We start from the raw sequence: 21,854 nt of genomic DNA on the forward strand, positions 1-21,854 counted from the left end.
GTAAGATGTTTCTTAACATATAGAAATTATCTTATTAATGAAGTTTGATTCATGTCATTTGTTAAAGAATCATTGATTAAGATTCGATTTTAATAATTAGCTTTTTTTCGCTAAGCAAAAGATCAATCGTCTTTTAAATGATGATCAAAGTGCACTTTTGCCTCTAAACCCTTTGTCTAATTATTGATATTAAACTTAGTACTTGTCTAATTATTGATGTTAACTCTTACTATTTTTATCTTAGTTCATATTCCAATTTGTCTTTCTTTTTGATATGAATTACATGATATACTTTAATAAGTGTAGTGAAATTCAAAGGAGTAAGGACCTGTATTTGATGTCATCAAAATTTTACGAAATTTCTAATATTGTATCAATATTTTCAAAATTTCTAAATTATATACCAAGTTTTAATAATTCCCAAGAATTCTCCAAAATATCTAACGGATTATCGAAGTTTCTAAAGATTTACCAAAATATCTAACAATTTATCGATTTTGGTATGGTTTTTCCAATATATCTAAGTTTACCAAAATTCTTAAAATTAAACATTTTAAGTAGGAGCGTATAGTATAGTAGAAGTGCCGAAAATTGTGTCCGTTAACTCACGGAAGAAAAGCGTGGGCTATAAACCTGGTGACGTCCATCTTTTCCCTCCGTTATTTATTTTAATTAAACATTTTCTTTTAAAATAAAAATTACTTCCCACACTACACTGCACTATTCTCATTTTTGTTTTTGCGGCATTTTCTTTTTCTTTTCTCTATATTTATTACTGTTAATTTCATGGATAATTACTTACTTAATTTTCCTCCATTCTTATTCAGCTTGTCTGGTAAGTTTGAAAATCAGTCCTTTTTTTTCTTTTTCTTTTTTTAGTTATTGTTTAATGTTGTATAATGCCATTGTTTGATCTGACATTTTAGTTTTTATGATCTCAATTTTCTTTTCTGTTTATTCATTCTTTATTTCGATGCCATTGCAATTTTATTTGATTTTTTGGGTGTAAAATCTTTGCTAATCTACTTCACCTTTTAGCTGCAAATCCAGTAATGAATCTGGGTTTTGCATTTTCAGGAGGAAGCACATTTTGGGGGTTTTGGAGATTTATCTTATATTTACAGATAATGATTACATATGAACAAGAACATGCTTTTGTTTATTGGGGATTGCAACTATTCAATAGTGATCCTTATGCTAATTGTGGATATGATGGTGTGGTAACTCAAGAAGATGAGGAGCATTACCCTGTAAATTACTTCGAGGATCATTACGGTGCCAGAGAATGTTGTAATGTTGAAAATGATGAGGCTATTGCTCATACTGTTCAATTGCAAGAACTGTCACAACGTGCGATTATTGAATCTTCGAACAAAGTGTCTGGTTATCCACAAGATTGTGTTGATCAGTCCATTGGAGACTTTAGTTCTGGTATAACCGAAATTCTGATATTCAAGTTTAATGTTCGATATTGCTTGTGTGTTTTTTAATGTGTTGCATTGTTGTGTTTATATTTTGTGATTTGTAGGACAGAATTGTGGTCAGGAAGTGCAAGATGATACAGGTCCTTTGAGTTCGTGCTCTAGCCCCGAAGAAAAATTGGTATCGGAGGTGGATCGGTTGTATTCATTGGAGCTAGCAGATGAGTATGCACTTGACCGTGAAGTGGGGAAAAGGCTGAATCAGATGGTTCCTGTTCCTGTAAGTGTGACTATAAGCTTTGGATCACTGATTATGACAATTCAAAAAAGGCTATAGTTTATGATTTTCTGTTTCTTCTTGTTGTGTATGGCATGTTCCGAGAATCAATGGTGAAATACCCTCAGTTGATGAAGCAACTTTAGATCATCAAAGGCTACTAGAAAGGTTCTATGGTTCTATTGTTTCTGCTTATATGGTTCTATTGTTTTCATTTTCCTCTTTGGTTGACTTATTTTTCGAATATATTGGAAATTCTTTTGCTATAATAGACTACAGGTCTATAATTTGGTGGAGCTTAAAGTTGAAGGAGATGGTATTTGTCAGGTTAGTTCTTATAGTTGAAAGTACGAAGCTAACATGGTTAATGCGATTACATTATGGAAGTTTAATGTGTAGACAGAATAATGCATGTTAGGAAAGTACTAGTAAGAGATGGTAAAGTAAATACTTTATGATTTCTTCATTTACGTCTGACCTTTCCCCTCGTATAATGTAGTTTATTGTAAATACACTTGCATGATATCTTACGTGGCTTTAGGCTCATGGAAGCTCATTAATTGTTAGTGCACTGCTTAATACAAATTACACATCTAATGTCTCATTCATTTCATGATGTTTCCAGTTCCGTGCTCTATCTGATCAATTTTATCGATCTCCTGAGCATCATGAATTTTTGAGACAGCAAGTCGTAAATCAGGTTGGCCTTTCAGCCTTTTTATTTTTGTTGAGCTTGTGTTATAGTCTTTCATTGAAACCATTGTGCATTGCTTTTGAATTTCAATGTTTAATGTTTCTTGTCTTGCAATATCATGCACAATCAGCTTTAAATCATATCCAGATATAGACAAGGGTTACGTTCTCATGGCATATGGTGACTATCTGGAGAAGATGTCCAAGTATTTTTCTATTCCTTCACTTGAACTTGTTTCTTTTGATTTCTGTTAACCTTATTTCTTCATTATGCGGATGCTTATAGGAGTGGTGAATGGGGTGATCATGTAACTTTGCAAGCTGCTGTGGATTTGGTATGCTCCAGCTATGTCTATTTCATTTTGGTTTAAATTGTTTAATTGCCTGACCTGCATATTGAAATCATTCAGCTAGTTTGTCCTTCTAAGCAGTATGAATTTATAGATTTGAAAGACTAATCGATGCCAATATCTCCGTTCTCTGCTTTGAAGTATACACTTGTTGTTTTAGTCGGAAAAACTAGAATTGGCTATCTTAAAAATATATGATGCAAATATTGGGTGTCTAATACTTGCTAGTGACGTGTTGCAGTATGGTGTTAAAATGTGTTGCAGTATGATGCAAATATTGGGTGTCTTTCAAGGACACTTGCTACATTGAGATTCTCCCGAATGTCAAAAAGTCGAAATGAGGTACAATTACTCTCACTTCTGCTTCAATTAGTTTCATTTATAGAATCTATGAATAAATTCTTTTTGGTGGATTTAAATCAATATCTTGAACGCCATTTTAAACCTTCCTTCTAGCATTTTGTCGTGTGGGTTTAAATATGTTGCTCAGATTCTTTATTTTTCTTGAAGTATCCGTGTCCCACATATAGATATGGGGTTGTGACCTTCAAGTATACTCCTAACACGTGGAAAACTTACAAAAATCTGATCATATCCGTGTTGAATACATACTTTTATCTAACACTCGTACCCATGTCCAAGTAGCATTTGGTTTGACCCTTTAGGTTATGTTATTCACTTTCCGTCTTGTCGTTCTCAAGAGAAGAAAGACAAGAGTTCAATCATTACAACTCTCGGTGGACATTTTGCATTGAATTACTCGGCTTAATTTGTCCTGTGCAGTTATTTTTTTTTGAGCTTTTGGGCAGAGGTGCATTACAACTCAATCTATCCATTTGGAGGTAAATATCCGTCCTTGGAAGTTACTTCTTTTGTATAACTTTTTCCGGACAGTGGACTGGTGGAGGGTTTGAGTTGGCCAGTTACTGTCTCGAGAACTTTTTCACTCATTATGTCTTAAATGCGTCGCTAGTCGACAACTTGATAAAAGACATGGAAATATATTCCATATTGCTCGAATATGGCGTCATAGTTTGCATGCTTTGAACTCTTTCTTGCCAAAGAGATTTGATGTAGTCGTTTTGCTAATGGTGAAACACAGTTTCTTTTGCAACATAGATGAACTGACATAGGTTTTCAATGTCATTACATTGAGATAATTTATCAGACAGTTTAAGTTTTGGGTTTGAGAGGATTTTAGGTGCATAGCTTGATTTGTTGACTTGCTGCATAAGTGACAATGTTCCGATGGGGATACTAGTCAACGCAAGCAAGGTCTCTGGAACGGAACGAACATTTCGTAAGTAGCGAATTGCACGTGTCACGGGCCAAGAATGGGCACGTATGCAGAAATTGAGAAACAGTCATCAAACATATCCTTTTTTATATCTCTATTCATGTTGTTGCAAATTGATAAATAATGTTGCCTTCGTTCTCAGATGTGCCGGGATTTGGGATAACGAAGAAGAAGAAGAAAAAAGGGCGAATGTTTCAGAACAAGCATTTCGAGTCACCTGATGAATATCAATGAATATCTCAGAGAAAACGTTTGGAGTGCGTATTTTCTACCATATTTGATTCAATGTTTTATTTTTAAGAGCAAAGACATTATCATCTTGATTTGTAAATTTCTTGAATCCCAAATCTTGAAATAATAAAGACATACTTTCTCAATGCAAGCTAGTCCGTTGGTTGTGCCGATGATGTTTCCAGTCGCTGTAGCGATAAAATTAAATAATAATAATAAAGTAGTGAATTTGTACACATATTCCGACATTCAGTTAAAAGAAAACCATTAACATACACATTCAAAGCCCCATTACACAAAACTTAAGATTACAGCATATCTAATGTATTTATTTAATACAACAAGCAAGTCCTTTTTTTTTTCTTCTCTTACAATTTAGTAACTAAAAATACACTCAAATTTTCCCTTCTTTATCATGATTTGCAGCTGCTGCCACCGATTGAAACATAGCCATCTCATGAGCAGAAAATTCCAAATCAAAATCAAACTCCAAAGGTGGTAAACTTGGTTCACCCCTTGAAACATCCCCACTGTTCTTCAACAACATACGATCAGGTTCCTGAAGAAAGGTCAAACAAGGGGTATAATCCGAGGTAGCCAAAGGGGAATCTGAACCAGTTGAGAAAGGAACCAAACCAGTGTTGGTGCTGTTGTTGTTGGTCGGACCAGGTGTTGTTGATGTTTCACTTACACCAGTACCAGTAGCAGCAACAATCGATGGTTCAGCTTGACGCAACAGCCATGCAATGGTCTCACCATCAGTTTTCAACCCAAGTTCTCTTGTGAGCTGAAAAATCCTAGCCGCGCAAACAGTTGGTAACCTGATCCGTCTGTCTCTACCATCAACCTTTGCATGGCGGTCTTTGGTGGTTGTCTTCTTGTTTTTTGAAGTACTTGCCTTGTTTGCAGAACCAGTCCTCGGTTTCTTCGTTGAAGGGTTGGTTGATAAAGCCATCTCTAACCCCATGTTCTTCGATGACGCCATTGATTCTCACACTAACACACACTCGTACACTTATGAACATGTATGTATAAATAGGCAGATATGTATGCTTTTGATGAAAAGTGAGAAACAAGATGACTTTGAAAAAAGATTTCAACTGACAAAACATGCAACTTGTCTGGTTCTTTTACAAATGTAAACCAAAAACCAGAAGTTCCTTCTTTGTAACGTGCCAATGGTGATGTAAGGGTAGCAACAAGAAAACCAATATATGATTAACAGATACATATACATATTTAAGGATATTTACTGTGGTGTACTGTCTTAGGAAGGTGTTTTTTTTATATATATAATAATTAATTACTTACTGTAAATGGATTTTGGGGAATGTATAAAATGGCTATTCTTTAGAGTAATTTTTTTTACCAGAGTTGGGCTTGGTTTTGCATGAAGATGACGTCATCTGTTGAACACCAATATTATTGAGACAAATACGAAAATACGTTGTTTAGTTGTGAAATTTAATATAAAAAACCTGTCATTTGTTTGTTTTGTTTTTCATGAGAGAATATATTGTTAAAGTAATAATGTCTTATTAATCATCCTATGAATTAAATAATTAAGGATAAAATATTTAGCAAAAGTGTAAAACAAAAATAAAATTACATAATTGGTAAATACAGAGAGTTAAAATTTTTAGAATCAAGATTAGGGCGTGTCTGTTTCATCGAAAATAATTTACAGAAAATACGTAAATGTAGAGAGTTAAATTTTATGTATAATTCATTTTATATAAAAGTTAACTTGAATCAAGCTTAATATTATTATATTAATAATAAATTTTTAATTTTAATTTTAAAATACTTAAAATATTAAAATATCAATAATTCTCAATATTATTAAACATAAATATTTAATTATTTATGTTTAATAATATAATAAATTATTTAATATTATAATTTTATTTTAATAATAATTTTAAAATTTAAATTATATTCTTCATATACTATTGAAAAATATTAGTTAATTATTAGACGTAATGTTTAACGTGGACGTAAGTGGTTTTATAATAATTGTAAAAGGGATGATCATATTAATGGAGATAAATATGAGGACAAGAATTCCCAAGAGAACCCTTTAAGGAGTGAAGATAACTTATGTTATCAATGTTGTATGAAAGGTCATTAGTTGTGTACCTATTATACGCCTATTTTTTGTGGATTGCGACGCTAATTACATAATTATTAGATTTCTTACTAGTAATAATTCTTCTCATCACTAGAAGTAGAGATGTAGAGATAAATAATAGAACAAGAGTTCTCAATATAACCCTTCAAAAAAAGATAATTTATGAAAAAATATTGGCTATGTGTTGGTCGTACCCTTAAAATTTTTATTATTCAATTAATATTTTTTAAAGGAAAGGAAACATACAACAGTGCATATTATTCTTAGGGATAAGAAGCATCTTTCTTCATGGGTTGAATCTAGGGAGGCTGGCAGGGGCCCGAGCCCCCTCTAAAATGGTCTTTTAAAATTTTTAAAATTTTAAATTAGTAAAGACAAATTTGCACTTTGGCCCCCTAAAAATGATAAAATCTTGATTTAATCATTTAAAAATTACAATTTAATTTCATCCCCAAAAAATATTTTTCTAACTTCGCTCATGTATTTCTTGTTTGGTAATGAATGAACCAATTTTGGTGGTACAAAATTAATTTAAGGCTCCAAAAGAGTTAATATATTGTTACACTATGTTCAATGTGATAATAGAACATGTTAATCTTTCATAGTACAAAATTAATTTAAGGCTCTAGAAGAGCTAATACATTGTTATCCGAAGAAGCAAAACAATAATTAATACACTATGTTCTAGTCACCTCAAATAAAGTATTTTGATTTTAAAGGATATACATTATAACATATATCATGTTAAAACTGTGGATGATGAGACGATTAATTTATATCTATTGGGTAAGAATTTGAGATATTATGTGATGTTGTCATAAGGTGAAGCAAATACGGGCTATATTATTTTTCTCTTAATCGAGATTGTCTTATTGGGTTTTCTGGTAAGATTTTTAATAAGACAACATGTTATAGATATGTGTATTCTTTTATCTTAGTAATGTTTTAACGAGACACATTATCTATCAATAGACATCCAAGAAGGAGTGTTATAAATATTTTATTATTAAGTGAATGTTCGTCAAGATTAAGATAAGTTTATGTACTTTAAGACTCTAATAGTCATGTATATTTTTAAGTCTACAAATATAGGCTTTAGAGAAATATTAAAAATACCGATCAAATTTTGCTATTAGTCTTTGTACTTTGATTTAATTAAGATTAAAATTTTAAAAATTATTAAATTAAAATATAATGAGTTAATTCATAATTTTACACAAAATTTAAATGGCATATATGTAATTATGATTAGAAGGTGGATTTATTTGGTTAAAAATAAATGTTAATTTAATACATATTGTAATTATGGTAATTACTACAAAACCTGCCATTTTGTTTGTCTTCTCTTTTCACGAGAAAAGACTGTTAAGTAATAATAAATGATCCTATGGATTAAAAACACACACGTAAGTATCCAGTTATCATCTAGAAGGAACATAACTTTTAAAATTTTTGAATTTTTTGTTTTTTAATATTTTTATAAGTTTTTTTATTTTTTTAACAAATTGAGAGAAATTACTAAATTTTGTAGACAACAAAACAATGGAAGAACTAAGTTATAAAAATTTATCAAATTCAAAAATTAAAGGTTAATATTATAAAGATGGCAGCTGCAGATCGACCCGACGTTTGCTATCATAGGCCTCAACCATGTCTTTGTTTGGACCTAAATGTTGAACCACTTGGCTCCACCGTTTTCGACATAAATCTCCAGGCCTGTGTTCGACAAGATTGTCCCAGTCGACTTATCTATGCAACAAGTATTGGTACTCATCTTGGATTTCTTTTCTTCAGTCACTTTCATAGATAAATCCATGTTCACTAAGTCGAATAAGCTTTGGTACTCATCTTGAGACCATCGACCTTTATTCACATTGCTTGCCAAGTGAATCACCCAACAATCTCCAATTCGGTCCGTGTTTTTCGACTAACTTCTTCACCATCTCTAACTCTTCAGGAGTCCATGGATGTTTCTCGTCCCTCTCTAAAAGAACATGAGCTCGATGGTATACGCTCCCAACTGGCCTCCAAGGAATGCTGCTTGAATTTCCTTCCAACACAGGAGTCCATGGATGTTTCTCATCCCTCTCTAAAAGAACATGAGCTCGATGGTATACGCTCCCAACTGGCCTCCAAGGAATGCTGCTTGAATTTCCTTCCAACACTTTCTCACTTCTTTGTGAGATCCACAGTTTAGAACCATGTCTAAACCTTCATCGCCTAGATTACGAGACTCGATGTATTCGGCAACAGCATTCATAACAATCTCACCTTCTTCTTTTGAGTAACGCTTACCATCCGTAGAAGGAAACACCTTAACTTGATCAACGAAACTCACTTTCTTATATTTCTCTTCAATTGTAGCAGCATTTTCAACAGTTGGGGTTCTTGCATCACCGTTATGATGTCCATCCTTGGAATCATTTTCCACTGATTTTGATTTCTTCTTCTTGCGTTCATTTCCATCTTCAGCATAACCACCGATATCTCGCAACTTTGTGCATTCTAGCTCATTGCCAGCTGAATTCTCTTTACCAGTACCCTTTTTATCAGCTGTACTGCTCGTTACTGCAATATCGTCAGCAACATTACCATCCACCTTCGGCTTCTCGTATGCCTCTTCTTTTCCATGCACTACCTTATTAGTGCCGTCAGGGCTGCAGATATTTTCCATTTCAACTGGCTCTTGCGTTTTACTATGCGGTTTCAGCCACACCAATACTACCCATTACTGCAATATCATCAGAAACATTACCATTCACCTTCTCCAGCTTTTGTTCCTTGTCCTTCTTCTTCCTCTTCTCATATGCTTCTTCTTTTCCATGCACCACCTTATTAATGCTTGAGGGCTGGAAATCTTCTCTGTTTCAGTCACAGTAGCAACTTCATCAATTCGATCCCTATTCTTCTTCTTGTGTTTATCTTTCCTAACCCGTGTGGCTTCCCCATTGTTCACCAAAATCATCTTCTTGCTACTTTCTTGTTCTGCATTCCCTTTTCCACCCAAACAAGTTTCCATTGGAATCTCTTCAACTGCATCTTTACTTGTCTTATGCTTTCTATGAGCCTTACGAGATTCCTTTTTATCCGTATCAAACTCTGTTTTCCTGTTTTTTGTTGGATCCTTCTTTTCATTGTTATCTTCTTTTATCTCTATTACTTGATTCGGGAACACCAACCAAATCATCAATTTCCTTTTCAGCAAAGTTTCCATCTTCAGTCTGCCCTGTTTGTTTTCCATCTTCAGTCTGTTTGTTCTCGCTCTTATGCCCATCCTTTTCACACATCTTCTTACCCACGTTCAAGCAAAGCTGAGAGCAAGACGCATGCATAAAAATATGTTGAGAAGGCAGTAGTTGAGTAAAATCCTAACTCAACTAGCTTTGATTCAAAATTTTGAAGCAAATCAATTTTAACACACTAATGCACAAGAAAACCAGGTATATTGTTACAATACTTCCAAAAGATTTATATATACATAAATTACACCAAATTTATATGTTGGTCACACCCTTTATTTTTCTTAAAGTTAAAAGTGTCTGATATAAGTAGGGGTATATGACATTAGGACCCACGAAATACACGTAAAACCTTCAAAAAGAACAGCATCCGGCACTCACACCCCAAGTTGGAGTAACTTTTAGGATAAATAAAGAGAGGTTCAAGCACATCGAATCAACAATAAACACACCAGCGTTGTAATGAGATCGCGCAACTTGAACTTGAACCCAAACAAATCAAAGGTTTAAAGGAGGAGGCATGTTAAAATTCTAGGATAGTCTTTTTTACTCTGTTACTGGGGGGCTTACGCCATTGATCTTGATTTGCAAGTCAAAGAAGGGAAGGTAATGACAACCAACTTAAGATTTTTTTTGTCAAATTGTGGTCTCTTAAAATGCCATTCAAACTGGTTATGTTCCTCTGAAAAATTATGAACTCATGCCTCTCATGTGAAGTGGAAATTCAAAGAAGAATTGGATCAACTGAGACAAACTGTGTCATCTGTCATGAGGAAGATGAAAGTGTAGATCATCTATTTCTATCATGTCCTTTTGCTAAAGCAGTCTGGTTAGGATCAACGTTTGCAATTCGGGGTGATGCTATAAGAAATAACTCAGTGAAGAATTAGATCCATGATGCAGTCATGAGCATGAGATCAAATACATGGGATGAACACAAACAAGAGGATACTTTGCGCCCGATCCCAATGGCATATGTGGTGTGGGGAATTTGGGCTCACAGAAATAAGGTTGTCTTCGAAGGACAAGATCCAAACCCTATTGCAGTATAAAACAAGTGATTGATCAACTGCAACTGGTCAAGCAAGCTTGTCTGCCAAAAGAACAAAGAAAAAGTACCAGAACTGTCCCAAGTGGAACAATCATCATCTCATATTGGAATGGAAATAATTGGAAAGTATGACTGGTGCAGTTTTTATTATTAAATCCATTACTAATGAAATGTTGTGGTTGCAGGCTGTTAATTTCGCATTAGAAGATCGTTTATTAAGCAAACTAATCATTACACGATTAGCACTCGCAAAGTTACTGGAAATGAACATCACGTCATGCATTGTATAGAGCGGGGACAGAACAGTAAGGAGATTATTGACAAATGACGAAGCTATATAATCCATTCGAAGCTTAAGTCTATAATGCATGATATAAAGGCCATGAAGACCCAATTTCAACAGATACAAAGCTCGGATCAGAAGCATATCAAGGGAGTGAATTAGCTAAAATTATGACGAGAAAAGCTTTAAATCAAGCCCACATTAACCACACTTCAAACTTAACTTTTAAATAAATGTTGTTTTGTGTATTGTGACTCACAAACAATACCTTAAAAGATACCGATAGCAGCACAGCTACGGCAGATCAACCGGTTGTTTGCTATCGAAGGTCTCTCTTGCCTCAATCATGTCTGGACGATACCGTTCGGCAAGAATATCAACTTGTTCAGCAAAAGACAAGTTTTTGTTTGAACCTAAACGTTGAACCATCTGGCTCCACCGTTTTCGACATAAATCTCCAGACCTGTGCTCGAGAATATTGTCCCAGTTGACATCTTCCATGCAACAAGCATCCAAGCTAGAAAGAGCATCCAACATGCGATAATCATCAACATCTGCCCATAAGCCTTCTGCTACCATAGGAGACGTTAAGTTTCGATACCATTTGCTGCAACACGAGACAAAGGCCCTGGTTTCCATCTTGTTGCCAATTGCAGTCCAACAGATATTGTCTCGCAACATTCCATACTTTGATTTTCTTTCTTGGGTAGCTTTCATACATAAATCCAAGTTCACTAAGTCGAACAATTTCTGGTACTCATCTTGAGACCATTGACCTTTCTTAGCATTGGCACTTATTCTACGCCACGTATCTTTTACGTGATGCCTATGCTTGCCAAGTGTATCACCCAACAATCTCCAATTGCGTCCATGTTGTTCAACAAACTTCTTGACCATCTCGTACTCTTCAGGAGTCCATGGACGCTTCTCGTCCCTTTCGAAAAGAACATGAGCTCGATTGTACACGCTCTCAACTGGCCTCCAAGGAATGGCTGCTTGAATTTCGTTCCAACACCTTCTCACTTCTTTGTGAGATCCACAGTTTAGAACCATGTTTAAACCTTCATCGCCTAGATTATGAGACTCGATGTAGTCAGCAACAGCGTTCATAACAATCTCATCTTCTTCTTTTGAAAAACGCTTACCTTTCACGAAGCCTTCTTTGTCCTTCTTTGCATCATCCATAGAAGGAAAAACCTCAACCTGATCACTGAAACTCACTTTCTTAGATTTTTCTTTGAGTGTAGCATTTTCGACCTGATCGGTATCATTTTCCACTGATTTTGATTTCTTCTTCTTGCGTTTATTTCCAGCTTCGTCATCACCACCAATATCTCGCAACTTTTTGCGTTCTAGCTCATTGCCAGCAGAATTCTTTTTACCAGTACCCTTTTTATCAGTTGTACTGCTCATTGCCGCAATATCATCAGCAACATTACCATTCACTTTCTCCAGCTTTTTTTTCTTCTTCTGCTTCTCGCACACCTCAGTTTCAACAGGCTCTTGCATTTTACTATGTACAAAGGTTTCAGTCACAGTAGCAACTGCATCAATTCCGTCCTTATTCTTCCTCTTGTGTTTATCTTCCCTAACCTTTTCTGCTTCCCCATTGTTCCCCAAATTCACCACCTTACTACTTTCTTTTTCTGCATTCTCTTTTCCACCTAAACAAGTTTCCATTGAAATCTCTTCAACTACATCTTTACTTTTCTTATGCGCCTTTGGAGATTCCTTTTTACTATGTTCAAGGGTTCCGGTCACAGTACCAACTGCATTAGTCCCATCCTTGTCCTTGTGTTTATCTTTCCCGACCCTTTTTGCTTCCCCGTTGTTCTCCAAGTTCATCACCTTGCTACTTTCTTGTTCTGTGTTCTTTTTTCCACCTTTACAACTTTCCATTGAAATCTCTTTAACCTCATCTTTACTTTTCTTATGCTTTTTATGAGCCTTCTTAGATTCCTTTTTACTATGTTTGAGGGTTTCAGTCACAGTAGCAACTGCATTGATCTCATCCCTGTTCTTCTTATGTTTGTCTTTCTTAACCCTTTTTGCTTCCCCATTGTTCTCCAAGTTCATCGCCTTGCTACTTTCTTGTTCTGCGTTCTCTTTTCCACCCAAACAAGTTTCCATTGGAATCTCTTCAACTGCATCTTTACTTGTCTTATGCTTTTTATGAGTGTTCTGAGATTCCTTTTTATCTGTATCAAACTCTGTTTTCCTCTTTTTTGTTCTATCCTTTATCTTATTGTTGTCATCGTCTCTGTTACTTGATTTGGGAACACCATTCAAAACATCAATTTCCTTTTCAATGGAGTTAACCTCTTCAGTCTGTTTGTTCTCACTCTTATGCCCATCCTTTTCACGCATCTTCTTACCCATTTTCACAAAAGCTTTCCCTGAATATTGTTTCTAGATTATCCCGAATCTTCAAGCAAAGCTGAGAGCAAGAAACATGGATAGAAATATGTTAAGAAGGCACTACTTTAGTAAAAACCTAACTTTCATTCCAAATCTTGAAGCAAATTAACATTTACACATATATTAATAAACAAGAAAACCAGCTACAACACTTCCAAAAGATTTATATATACATAAATTACGCCAATTTCATATGTTGGTTTGACCCTTTATTTTCTTAAAGTTAACGTGGCTGACATTAGTACACCCACCTAATACATCTAAAAACTTCAAAAAGAGCAGAAACACTCCAACATCCAACACTCGCACACCAAGTTCGAGTAACATAGCCAGTCTAAACAAATAAACTTTGGGATTAGAAAAAGGGTGTTCAAGAAGTCAACTTCTTTAGTCCCCTCCACATATCATATCAACACTAAACATACCGGTGTAGTAACAGATACAACAATGAAGGCGTTGAACTTGAACCCAAACAAATCAAAGAAACATCAAAGTTTTACGGGAGGAGGCATCTTAAAATTCTAGGATAGCTTTCTTTACTTTGTTATTGAAGGGCAAACAAGAAAAACATTGCTAGCTGCCAGGATTCAGTTAAAATGCGAGACTCCCATTAAAAGAACTGTGATGACACTAATATCAGCTCCCAAGTCCCAATATAAAAGAACTGAGATAATAAAATCTGTTCTTTCTAACTATGAACACTCAAATAAAGCTACGAATCCGGCTACTATTCTGGCGATTCCTCATATAATCTTTCGTTCAGCGATTTCTTCCTAAATAGCACGATAAAGGCGTTCACTATTCCAATTCTAGATCCGACTCATCACTGATTTTATCAATATTTAGGCAATACTAAACAATTAAAGAGGTACCAAAGCGTTTTGCTCAATAATATTTAACTCAACAATAAATTAGCAGCAGATCCTTACCGGTCCAAAACTCTGGATCGGTTCCGAAAACCTTTCTTGTAACGATTCAGATTTTAGCGCTTAAATTATAATAGCTTCACGGTCACTGCAAAGAAAAAGAAGAAGATGATTTTGATTTAAAACACTCGAAAAATATTATATTATTATCGCATATAATTTATGAATCGAAAGGGAGCAAAGAGCAGCACCGTCAGTGGTGACGGCAAGCGGCGGCGGAGGTAAGCAGAGAGAGAGAGAGAGAACTGAGATTAGAGAGTAGAGGAGGAGAGCGAAGAGCATTAGGTTTTAGCCTGCTTTGCTACCTCTGGTCCCACATGTATAAACTGGCGCTTGATTTGTGTTGGATTTTTAATCTCTCGGAATATTAAAATAATTTTGGGTGAGTTTTTATTCATTATTTAAGTTTATTTAATTATTATTCTCATATAAAAATTTTATTATTTTGGTAAAGGTCAATTTTGTTGCTGGTCCTTGTATTTTGATAAATTTTGAGATTTAGACTGAAAAGTTAAAAATCTAATTCAATCATTAATACTATTAGTATTTTAATTTTTCATCAAAATTTTTTACATTATATAAGAAAATCAATGTACAAATTAGAAAATTTTGACAGGATATACCATCCATGTCCATTATTAGATTAAGGGTGGGTTTGGATGGGCGATTGAGTGCGGTGCGGTGCGTTTAGTTTACTTTTTGTCTCACGCTCCAGTATCGCTACAGTATCTAATCTCACCGCCACCGCTGTTTTTACACTAACCGCAGGTAAACTCACCGCCCATCCAAACTCACCCTAAGAGTATATGGACTAGATTTTAAATTTTACCAAAGTACAAGATGGGATGACATATTTTAACTTTATTAAAAATATTTGGGTAAATTACACTTGATGCTAGTAAACTATTAGTAAATTTACATATTAATCATTTACCTTCAAAAAATTACAAAATAGTCACTAAAGTATTCAAATATTTTCATTTAAGTCATTGAACTGTTAAGTCTTTTTTTTAAAGTCCAATTGGCAAGCTCAAGCGATGTTTCGACAATCGGTATGATGAAACAATACCTATTGATGAGTAGAACATATCTCAAATCCAAGTTGTTCTGATATCAATGTCAAAGACCAAAGAAGAAAGGTATTTAGATTTTGGTTCGCAGATTCGTGATATTGAAAGTTGTTTAGTGAAAAAACTAGACTATAGAAGAGAAGGAGAAGCTTACCCTTTCAATTGATGCTAGAGGTGAGGACAAAGAAGGTCATACTGTGGCGATTTTAACAATTTAGTAACTTAAATAAAAGCTTTCAATGGTTTAGTGACTGTTTTATAACTTTTTAAAGTCGAGTGGTCAAAAGGGCATTTAGTTTATTGTTTGTCTCACGCTACAGTATCGCTATAGTATCTAATATCACCACCACCGTTATTTTTATAAGTGCAAGTAAACGCACCGCCCATCCAAATGAGCCATTAATTATATTTTAAATAATATTTTGAATTTTTTTATAGACAATAATTTTTAATTGAGATGATATTGATATCAATTTATAATTTATTTTTCTCGATATCAATGGAATTTATTTTACCCATAAATAAAAAGGTAAATTACATCCAATATCACTAAATTAATAGTAGGTTTATATTTTGGTCACTCAACTTCAAAAAGTTACAAAATAGTTATTGAACTATTCAAATGTTTTCATTTTAGTCACTGAATTATTTGAAAGTTTTTATTCAAGTCATTGGGCTGTTAAGGTTTTTCTTTTTTAAAGCCCGACTAGTGAGTTCTAAGCAACGATTCGATGATTAATATGGTCAATATCTTAGATCATACCTTAGATCAAAGTCAATTTGATGGTCAATATCGAAGATCATAGAAGAAAGCCATTTGAATTTCGGTTTATAGATTCATGACGTTCAAAACTATTTTATGGAAAAAAAATTGAACTATAGAATAAAACTTTTGTTGGTGTCGGCAGTCTGAACATATAAGGCCATGTAACAATGATTTTAACAGTCTAGTGACTTAAATGAAAACTTTCAAATAGTTTAATGACATTTTCTATAACATTTTGAAATTGAGTGACCAAAATGTAAACATACTGATAGTTTAGTAACCTTGAGTAGAATTTAACCTAGATAACATGATACTCAATCAAGCTTAAATTGAATCCGTGGTGTGGTGTTACCAAACAAACAAAGAGCCAAACAAAAGGGTTCTACGAAATGGAAGAACGTTCTGGAAGCAGTTTAACTCTTTATATTAAAGGAACAAAAAACTAGCCCTAAAGCCCTCAACGCCTTTGCTTTAGTTCTTTCTACACACACTCTCTGCCTGCCTCCCCTTATCCACTCTTTCCCAAAAACCCAGAAACCAAAACAAAGCCTTTATCTTCTTTATTGTTTTACTTATCCTTTTTGTTCATCAAACTACAATAAAAAGAAATGGCCTCTGCAAATGCTCTTTCTTCAGCTTCTATTCTTTGCTCTCCCAACAAGGTACTTTCCTTCAATGCCTTCATTTCTTCCCCCCCCCCCTTCTTTTTTGCAAATTTGGTTTTTTTCTTTTTAGAGTTTTTATGGTTGATGATGATTTCAGGGGAGTTTAAGGAGGAAGGGAAATCAGAGACAGAACCAAAGGGTAAATTATAGGCAAGGAAACAACCGGTTTGGTGTGAAGGCTTGTGCTAAAGAAATTGCTTTTGACCAGAGTTCAAGAGCTGCAATGCAGGCTGGCATTGATAAGTTAGCTGATGCTGTTGGCCTTACACTTGGTCCTAGGGGTAACTTTAATTTTTAATTTTCTCCTTTTATCACCTTATTTTTTTGTTTCTTCATTTATGTTTTTAATTTTTGAAAATATTATCTTGGCTTTATTTTGCAATGCTTTGTAATGTATGATTAATTTTAGAGTTTAGAAATGATGCTAGTTGCGAACACAGTGGCTTATCTTGGCGTTAAGCTTGGTGGGTCTAGCTAAAATTTTGGAGGACTTGATGAAAATGTTTGATAATTTTGGCAAGTCTAATTAAAACTTTAGAAATTTTTAAATAACAAAAAATTTTGAAAAATTTAATTAGAAATTCCGAATTTTAGGGGGGGCTGCTTATTTTTTTAAAAAAAATTTAAGGGTCTAAAGCAAATTTTCAAAAATTGTTCGCCTCTGAAAGAACATTTAGGGCCTTTTTTACCTTTGATGTTGAAAAGTGCGGTGGAGCTGTTTACTTGAGGTGTAAAAGTGTATTTGGAAAATTTGAATGTATTTATCATTACTTTTGAGAAGATAAAAAAGGTAATTTTAAGCTAAATTTTTTGGCTTTTTGGATTGGGTTAAAATCCCGGTTTAGAAATCAAGCTTTGGTTTGAAAAGTTACGTGTTTTTGGGTTTACAAAGCCGTAGTGTATTTGTACTTGATTTGATGGATGATCTTCGAGTATGTTAATTGCTATTTGTTTTTGCTGTTCTAAAAGGGAGGAATGTTGTGTTGGATGAATTCGGAAGTCCGAAAGTAGTCAACGATGGGGTGACAATAGCTAGAGCTATTGAGCTTCCTAATGCCATGGAAAATGCTGGTGCTGCTCTTATCAGAGAGGTTGGTTCGTGCTTTAATCTTGTTTGTTGTTGTTTTTTTGGTTTGATAAGCCTTTAATCTTGCTGTGATATGGTCGTTTACGCTGACATTGTTTGTTTGTTCTTTGGCTGTTGATGATGAAGGTTGCGAGTAAAACTAATGACTCTGCAGGTGATGGGACGACTACGGCATCGGTACTTGCACGGGAAATCATCAAACTAGGACTTTTGACTGTTACTTCGGGTGCAAATCCGGTCTCAGTGAAAAGGGGTATCGATAAAACCGTACAAAGTTTAATAGAAGAGTTGGAAAAGAAGGCTAGGCCTGTTAAAGGCCGTGATGATATCAAAGGTACTCTGCAGAAAAATAATAGATCTAATTAGGCAAGCTGAATTGTCCTTTAATCACAATACTTACGGTTTTACTTTGCAGCTGTGGCTTCCATTTCTGCTGGAAATGATGACCTTATTGGAACAATGGTAGCTGATGCTATTGACAAAGTCGGTCCCGATGGTGTTTTGTCAATCGAGTCATCGTCTTCATTTGAGACCACCGTTGATGTTGAGGAAGGAATGGAGGTATATGATGCTTCATTTTTTACCGTTGTTTTTTTTTTCAACACTTAAAACCTTTGTTGTTCTTATGGTTGTTTCTTTTCAGATTGACAGAGGTTACATCTCACCGCAATTCGTAACAAATCCCGAGAAATTAATTTGTGAATTCGAGAATGCAAGGGTGCTAGTAACCGATCAAAAGATTACAGCTATTAAGGACATAATTCCCCTCTTGGAGAAGACTACTCAGTTAAGAGCTCCATTGCTTATAATTGCTGAGGATGTTACCGGAGAGGCTCTTGCTACACTTGTAGTGAACAAACTCCGAGGTATCCTTAATGTTGCAGCCATTAAAGCTCCGAGTTTCGGCGAAAGAAGAAAAGCTGTCCTTCAAGATATTGCCATTCTTACTGGTATGCAAATTGTTGTCGGTTTCTTATAATTATTTTTAGAACATTCCATTATGGTTTTTTAATGATTGTTTCATTATCAAAACCATAGGTGCCGAGTTCCAAGCAAATGATCTGGGTTTGTTAATCGAGAACACCTCTGTTGAGCAGCTTGGTATAGCCAGGAAAGTTATCATCACCAAGGATTCAACCCAAATAATTGCTGATGCCGCTTCGAAGGATGAAATACAAGCTAGGGTGCAACAATTAAAGAAAGAACTAGCCGAGACAGATTCTGTTTACGACACAGAAAAACTGGCAGAAAGGATTGCCAAACTATCTGGTGGTGTTGCAGTCATTAAGGTTGGGGCTGCAACTGAGACTGAACTCGAGGATCGCAAGCTACGTATTGAAGATGCCAAGAATGCTACCTTTGCTGCCATAGAGGAAGGTATTGTACCTGGTGGTGGTGCTGCATTAGTTCATCTCTCGACTTGCGTCCCTGCAATTAAGGATAAGCTTGAAGACTCTGAAGAGCGCATAGGAGCCGACATTGTGCAGAAGGTAACTCTCCCGAACAACAATTAACCCTCGGTTCAACTATTTGTAAACTGCTGTAAACGTGATTCTTTATGTTTCCATGCAGGCTTTGGTAGCACCGGCCTCGTTGATAGCTCAAAATGCAGGAATGGAAGGTGAGGTAGTGGTGGAGAAAGTAAAGAACAGCGAATGGGAGATCGGTTACAATGCAATGACAGACACGTATGAGAACATGCTGGAAGCTGGAGTTATTGACCCGGCAAAGGTGACAAGATGTGCGTTGCAGAACGCAGCTTCGGTTGCGGGAATGGTGCTTACGACTCAAGCTATTGTCGTTGAGAAACCCAAGCCAAAGGCTCCTGCAGCTGCTGCTCCTGAAGGTCTTACCATTTAATCACTAGGATTTTAAGAAATTTCAGCGATTGAATGAGCAATTATGTAGGTTTGGTGCCCTATTTTTGTATTGGATTTAATAAAAGAATGGTTTGTGGATGCAATGTAAGGTAAGGGATGTTGAACAATGTTTGATTAGACATTGCAGTAAAAAAAAAATGTCTTGCCACTATGACTACCATCTCTAATCTTCAGTTTCAGTTAATAATAAGGCAAATTATATTAAAAAATTCATTAAACTATTAGAAAATTTTCCTTTTGATGGTTAAATTTAAAAGAAAATTTTCCTTAAAAAGAAAATTTTATTTGAATTGTTGGGTTATTAAACTATTTTTCAAAAGTTCAGTAAGCGAGTTTAACGATTCATCGACTGGGTATGATAAATAAGCCTTTAGCAATAAGTAAAAAATATATTTTAAATTCAAGTTTAATTCCAAAAAGAAAAGCTTAAAATTATTTTATGAAAAAAAAACTAAACTGTAAAAGAGAGGAGAAGGAAATCTTTTGTCGATATAGGCCATGCGAAAAGAGAAATCTATACAGAAACGGTTTTAACAATCTAGTGACTTAAATGAAAATTTTCGAATAATTCGTTGATCATTTTGTAATCTTTAAAAGTTGAATGATTAAAATGTAAACTTATTAATAATTTAATGACTTAAGTGTAGATTACCATCCTTTCCTTATTTGTAGTGAACTATGTCACAAATTTTGTTCTTATGTAAGTTATGGATTGAGTCGATTGGTATGAGCATTGTTGTTAATGCAAGAGAATTGGGTTTATAGGTTGAGAAGGGGTTATCGGTAGTTCTAGACATTATATCAAAAAAATAAATATAATCATAATTATTAAATTTATATTTCAATCCAATTATTTTTAGTTTACATATTTTTATAATTTTAAAATCTTAATCTTAATCAAACTGTAATTACTAATTTTATTAAATTCTATTATTTTTAAAATTTGATTTTGTAAACATATTTAATAGATTTTACAACAATATTTTTATGTCAAAACTAAAATTTTAAAATTGAAAAGTCTAAAGACAAAATGATTCAATTATATAAGATTGATTAAATGTAGACCTTTACTTATAGAACATGATTAATAATAAATTTTAATCAATTAGATTTATCTATTACGGTTTAAGTTTAGATTAAAATTTCAAAATTAAAAGAATATAATGGCTAAAATTGATGAAATTATAATATAATAATTAAATTTACATGTAAGAATTAATTGCATAAAATAATTTGTGGCCTAACTCTGATTCTAAATCATGCAGAATGGAATTTTAATCTTATTTTAAAATTATAACAAATCTTAACTCAATTATAGATTAAAATCACAATATATTTTTGTAATGTTATAAAAAATAGGATGGGTTTGATGTTCGATTTAAATAGTTTAACTCTTTTAGAAAGGTTGATGGTTAAATTTAACTCTTTAAAAATTTGAAAACTAAATTAACAATCAATGTAAACAATTAAGGACTAAATTTGATATTATGCCTTTTCTTTTTCCTTATTTGAAGGAAGTCAATCCATCTCATTGGTTTCTATTCAGGCTAGCAATAAATTTGAAGCCGCGTATGCATTTAAGCAACAACGATTCTCCACCGTTTGTGCAAGTGAAGGAAATTTTACAAGATTGTATGTATATTTATGGATGTTGTCCTTCAACTTGTAATTTACTTCCATCTTTCAACTTTTTCCTTTTGCTAACAAATGATAAACACTCTTGTCTAGTCATAAAATGAAATTTTGGATGCATTAAATTGTTTTACATTTATATTTTATTTATAGATCGGGAATTATCTTAAACCCGAATTAATATTGTTATACCTCCACCTTAAACCTTTTCGTTAGGACAACCAACTACCCTAAGGACCTAATCACACAAGTTCACCATTGCTTCACCTTTGCCTAAATATCATGTTTAATGGGCTAGAAAATATATTGAAAAAATATTCTTGATGATGCCCATCAATCCATTATATCTATCATACGCTTGTTCCTTTAAATCGACTCTAATAATGTCTTAAACTAATATTTACCATTCTATCATGATTCTTTTATTTTGATGTTCA

At 34.0% G+C, this 21,854-nt stretch overlaps 5 protein-coding genes across 7 annotated transcripts; 3 read left to right on the forward strand and 2 right to left on the reverse strand.

Annotated features, from left to right (window-relative positions):
- Positions 1-1,127: 1,127 nt before the first annotated feature.
- Positions 1,128-1,758, forward strand: LOC128031982 (OVARIAN TUMOR DOMAIN-containing deubiquitinating enzyme 10-like). The gene is made up of 2 exons (XM_052627181.1): positions 1,128-1,431; positions 1,529-1,758. Exons 1-2 carry the CDS (start codon positions 1,128-1,130, stop codon positions 1,756-1,758), a joined length of 534 nt encoding a protein of 177 aa, XP_052483141.1.
- Positions 1,759-1,774: 16 nt separating this feature from the next.
- LOC105784050 (OVARIAN TUMOR DOMAIN-containing deubiquitinating enzyme 10) lies at positions 1,775-5,517 on the forward strand. Of its 3 annotated transcripts, none has more exons than XR_008193002.1 (9): positions 1,775-1,866; positions 1,971-2,025; positions 2,324-2,398; positions 2,523-2,597; positions 2,678-2,726; positions 2,983-3,083; positions 3,525-3,583; positions 4,181-4,295; positions 4,696-5,517. XR_008193002.1 is itself a non-coding variant. In XM_052626974.1 (9 exons), exons 4-8 carry the CDS (start codon positions 2,563-2,565, stop codon positions 4,257-4,259), a joined length of 300 nt encoding a protein of 99 aa, XP_052482934.1. In that variant the 5' UTR covers positions 1,840-1,866; positions 1,971-2,025; positions 2,324-2,398; positions 2,523-2,562; the 3' UTR covers positions 4,260-4,295; positions 4,696-5,517. The 3 variants fall into 3 exon arrangements, 2 of the variants coding, with proteins under 2 accessions (XP_012465278.2, XP_052482934.1); XM_052626974.1 differs by having other exon boundaries at positions 1,840-1,866; positions 3,006-3,083; XM_012609824.2 differs by lacking the exon at positions 4,696-5,517 and having other exon boundaries at positions 1,839-1,866; positions 3,006-3,083; positions 4,181-4,415.
- A 2,748-nt stretch (positions 5,518-8,265) lies between these two features.
- Positions 8,266-9,074, reverse strand: LOC105781863 (uncharacterized). The gene is made up of 2 exons (XM_052627182.1): positions 8,531-9,074; positions 8,266-8,489 (listed from the first exon to the last, which is right to left on the reverse strand). The coding sequence occupies exons 1-2, from the start codon at positions 9,072-9,074 to the stop codon at positions 8,266-8,268; spliced, it is 768 nt and encodes a 255-aa protein (XP_052483142.1).
- Positions 9,075-11,004: 1,930 nt separating this feature from the next.
- Positions 11,005-14,664, reverse strand: LOC105783170 (RNA polymerase I termination factor). The gene is made up of 3 exons (XM_012608453.2): positions 14,509-14,664; positions 14,321-14,405; positions 11,005-13,410 (listed from the first exon to the last, which is right to left on the reverse strand). Exon 3 carries the CDS (start codon positions 13,350-13,352, stop codon positions 11,268-11,270), a length of 2,085 nt encoding a protein of 694 aa, XP_012463907.1. The 5' UTR covers positions 13,353-13,410; positions 14,321-14,405; positions 14,509-14,664; the 3' UTR covers positions 11,005-11,267.
- Positions 14,665-16,599: 1,935 nt separating this feature from the next.
- On the forward strand, positions 16,600-19,936 carry LOC105782695 (ruBisCO large subunit-binding protein subunit alpha). Its single transcript, XM_012607617.2, has 8 exons — positions 16,600-16,815; positions 16,916-17,099; positions 17,788-17,909; positions 18,032-18,239; positions 18,321-18,466; positions 18,549-18,855; positions 18,944-19,395; positions 19,478-19,936. Exons 1-8 carry the CDS (start codon positions 16,762-16,764, stop codon positions 19,763-19,765), a joined length of 1,761 nt encoding a protein of 586 aa, XP_012463071.1. The 5' UTR covers positions 16,600-16,761; the 3' UTR covers positions 19,766-19,936.
- Positions 19,937-21,854: the final 1,918 nt, after the last annotated feature.

This window comes from Gossypium raimondii, chromosome 13, assembly GCF_025698545.1.
Source record: "Gossypium raimondii isolate GPD5lz chromosome 13, ASM2569854v1, whole genome shotgun sequence".
NCBI lineage: Eukaryota > Viridiplantae > Streptophyta > Magnoliopsida > Malvales > Malvaceae > Gossypium > Gossypium raimondii.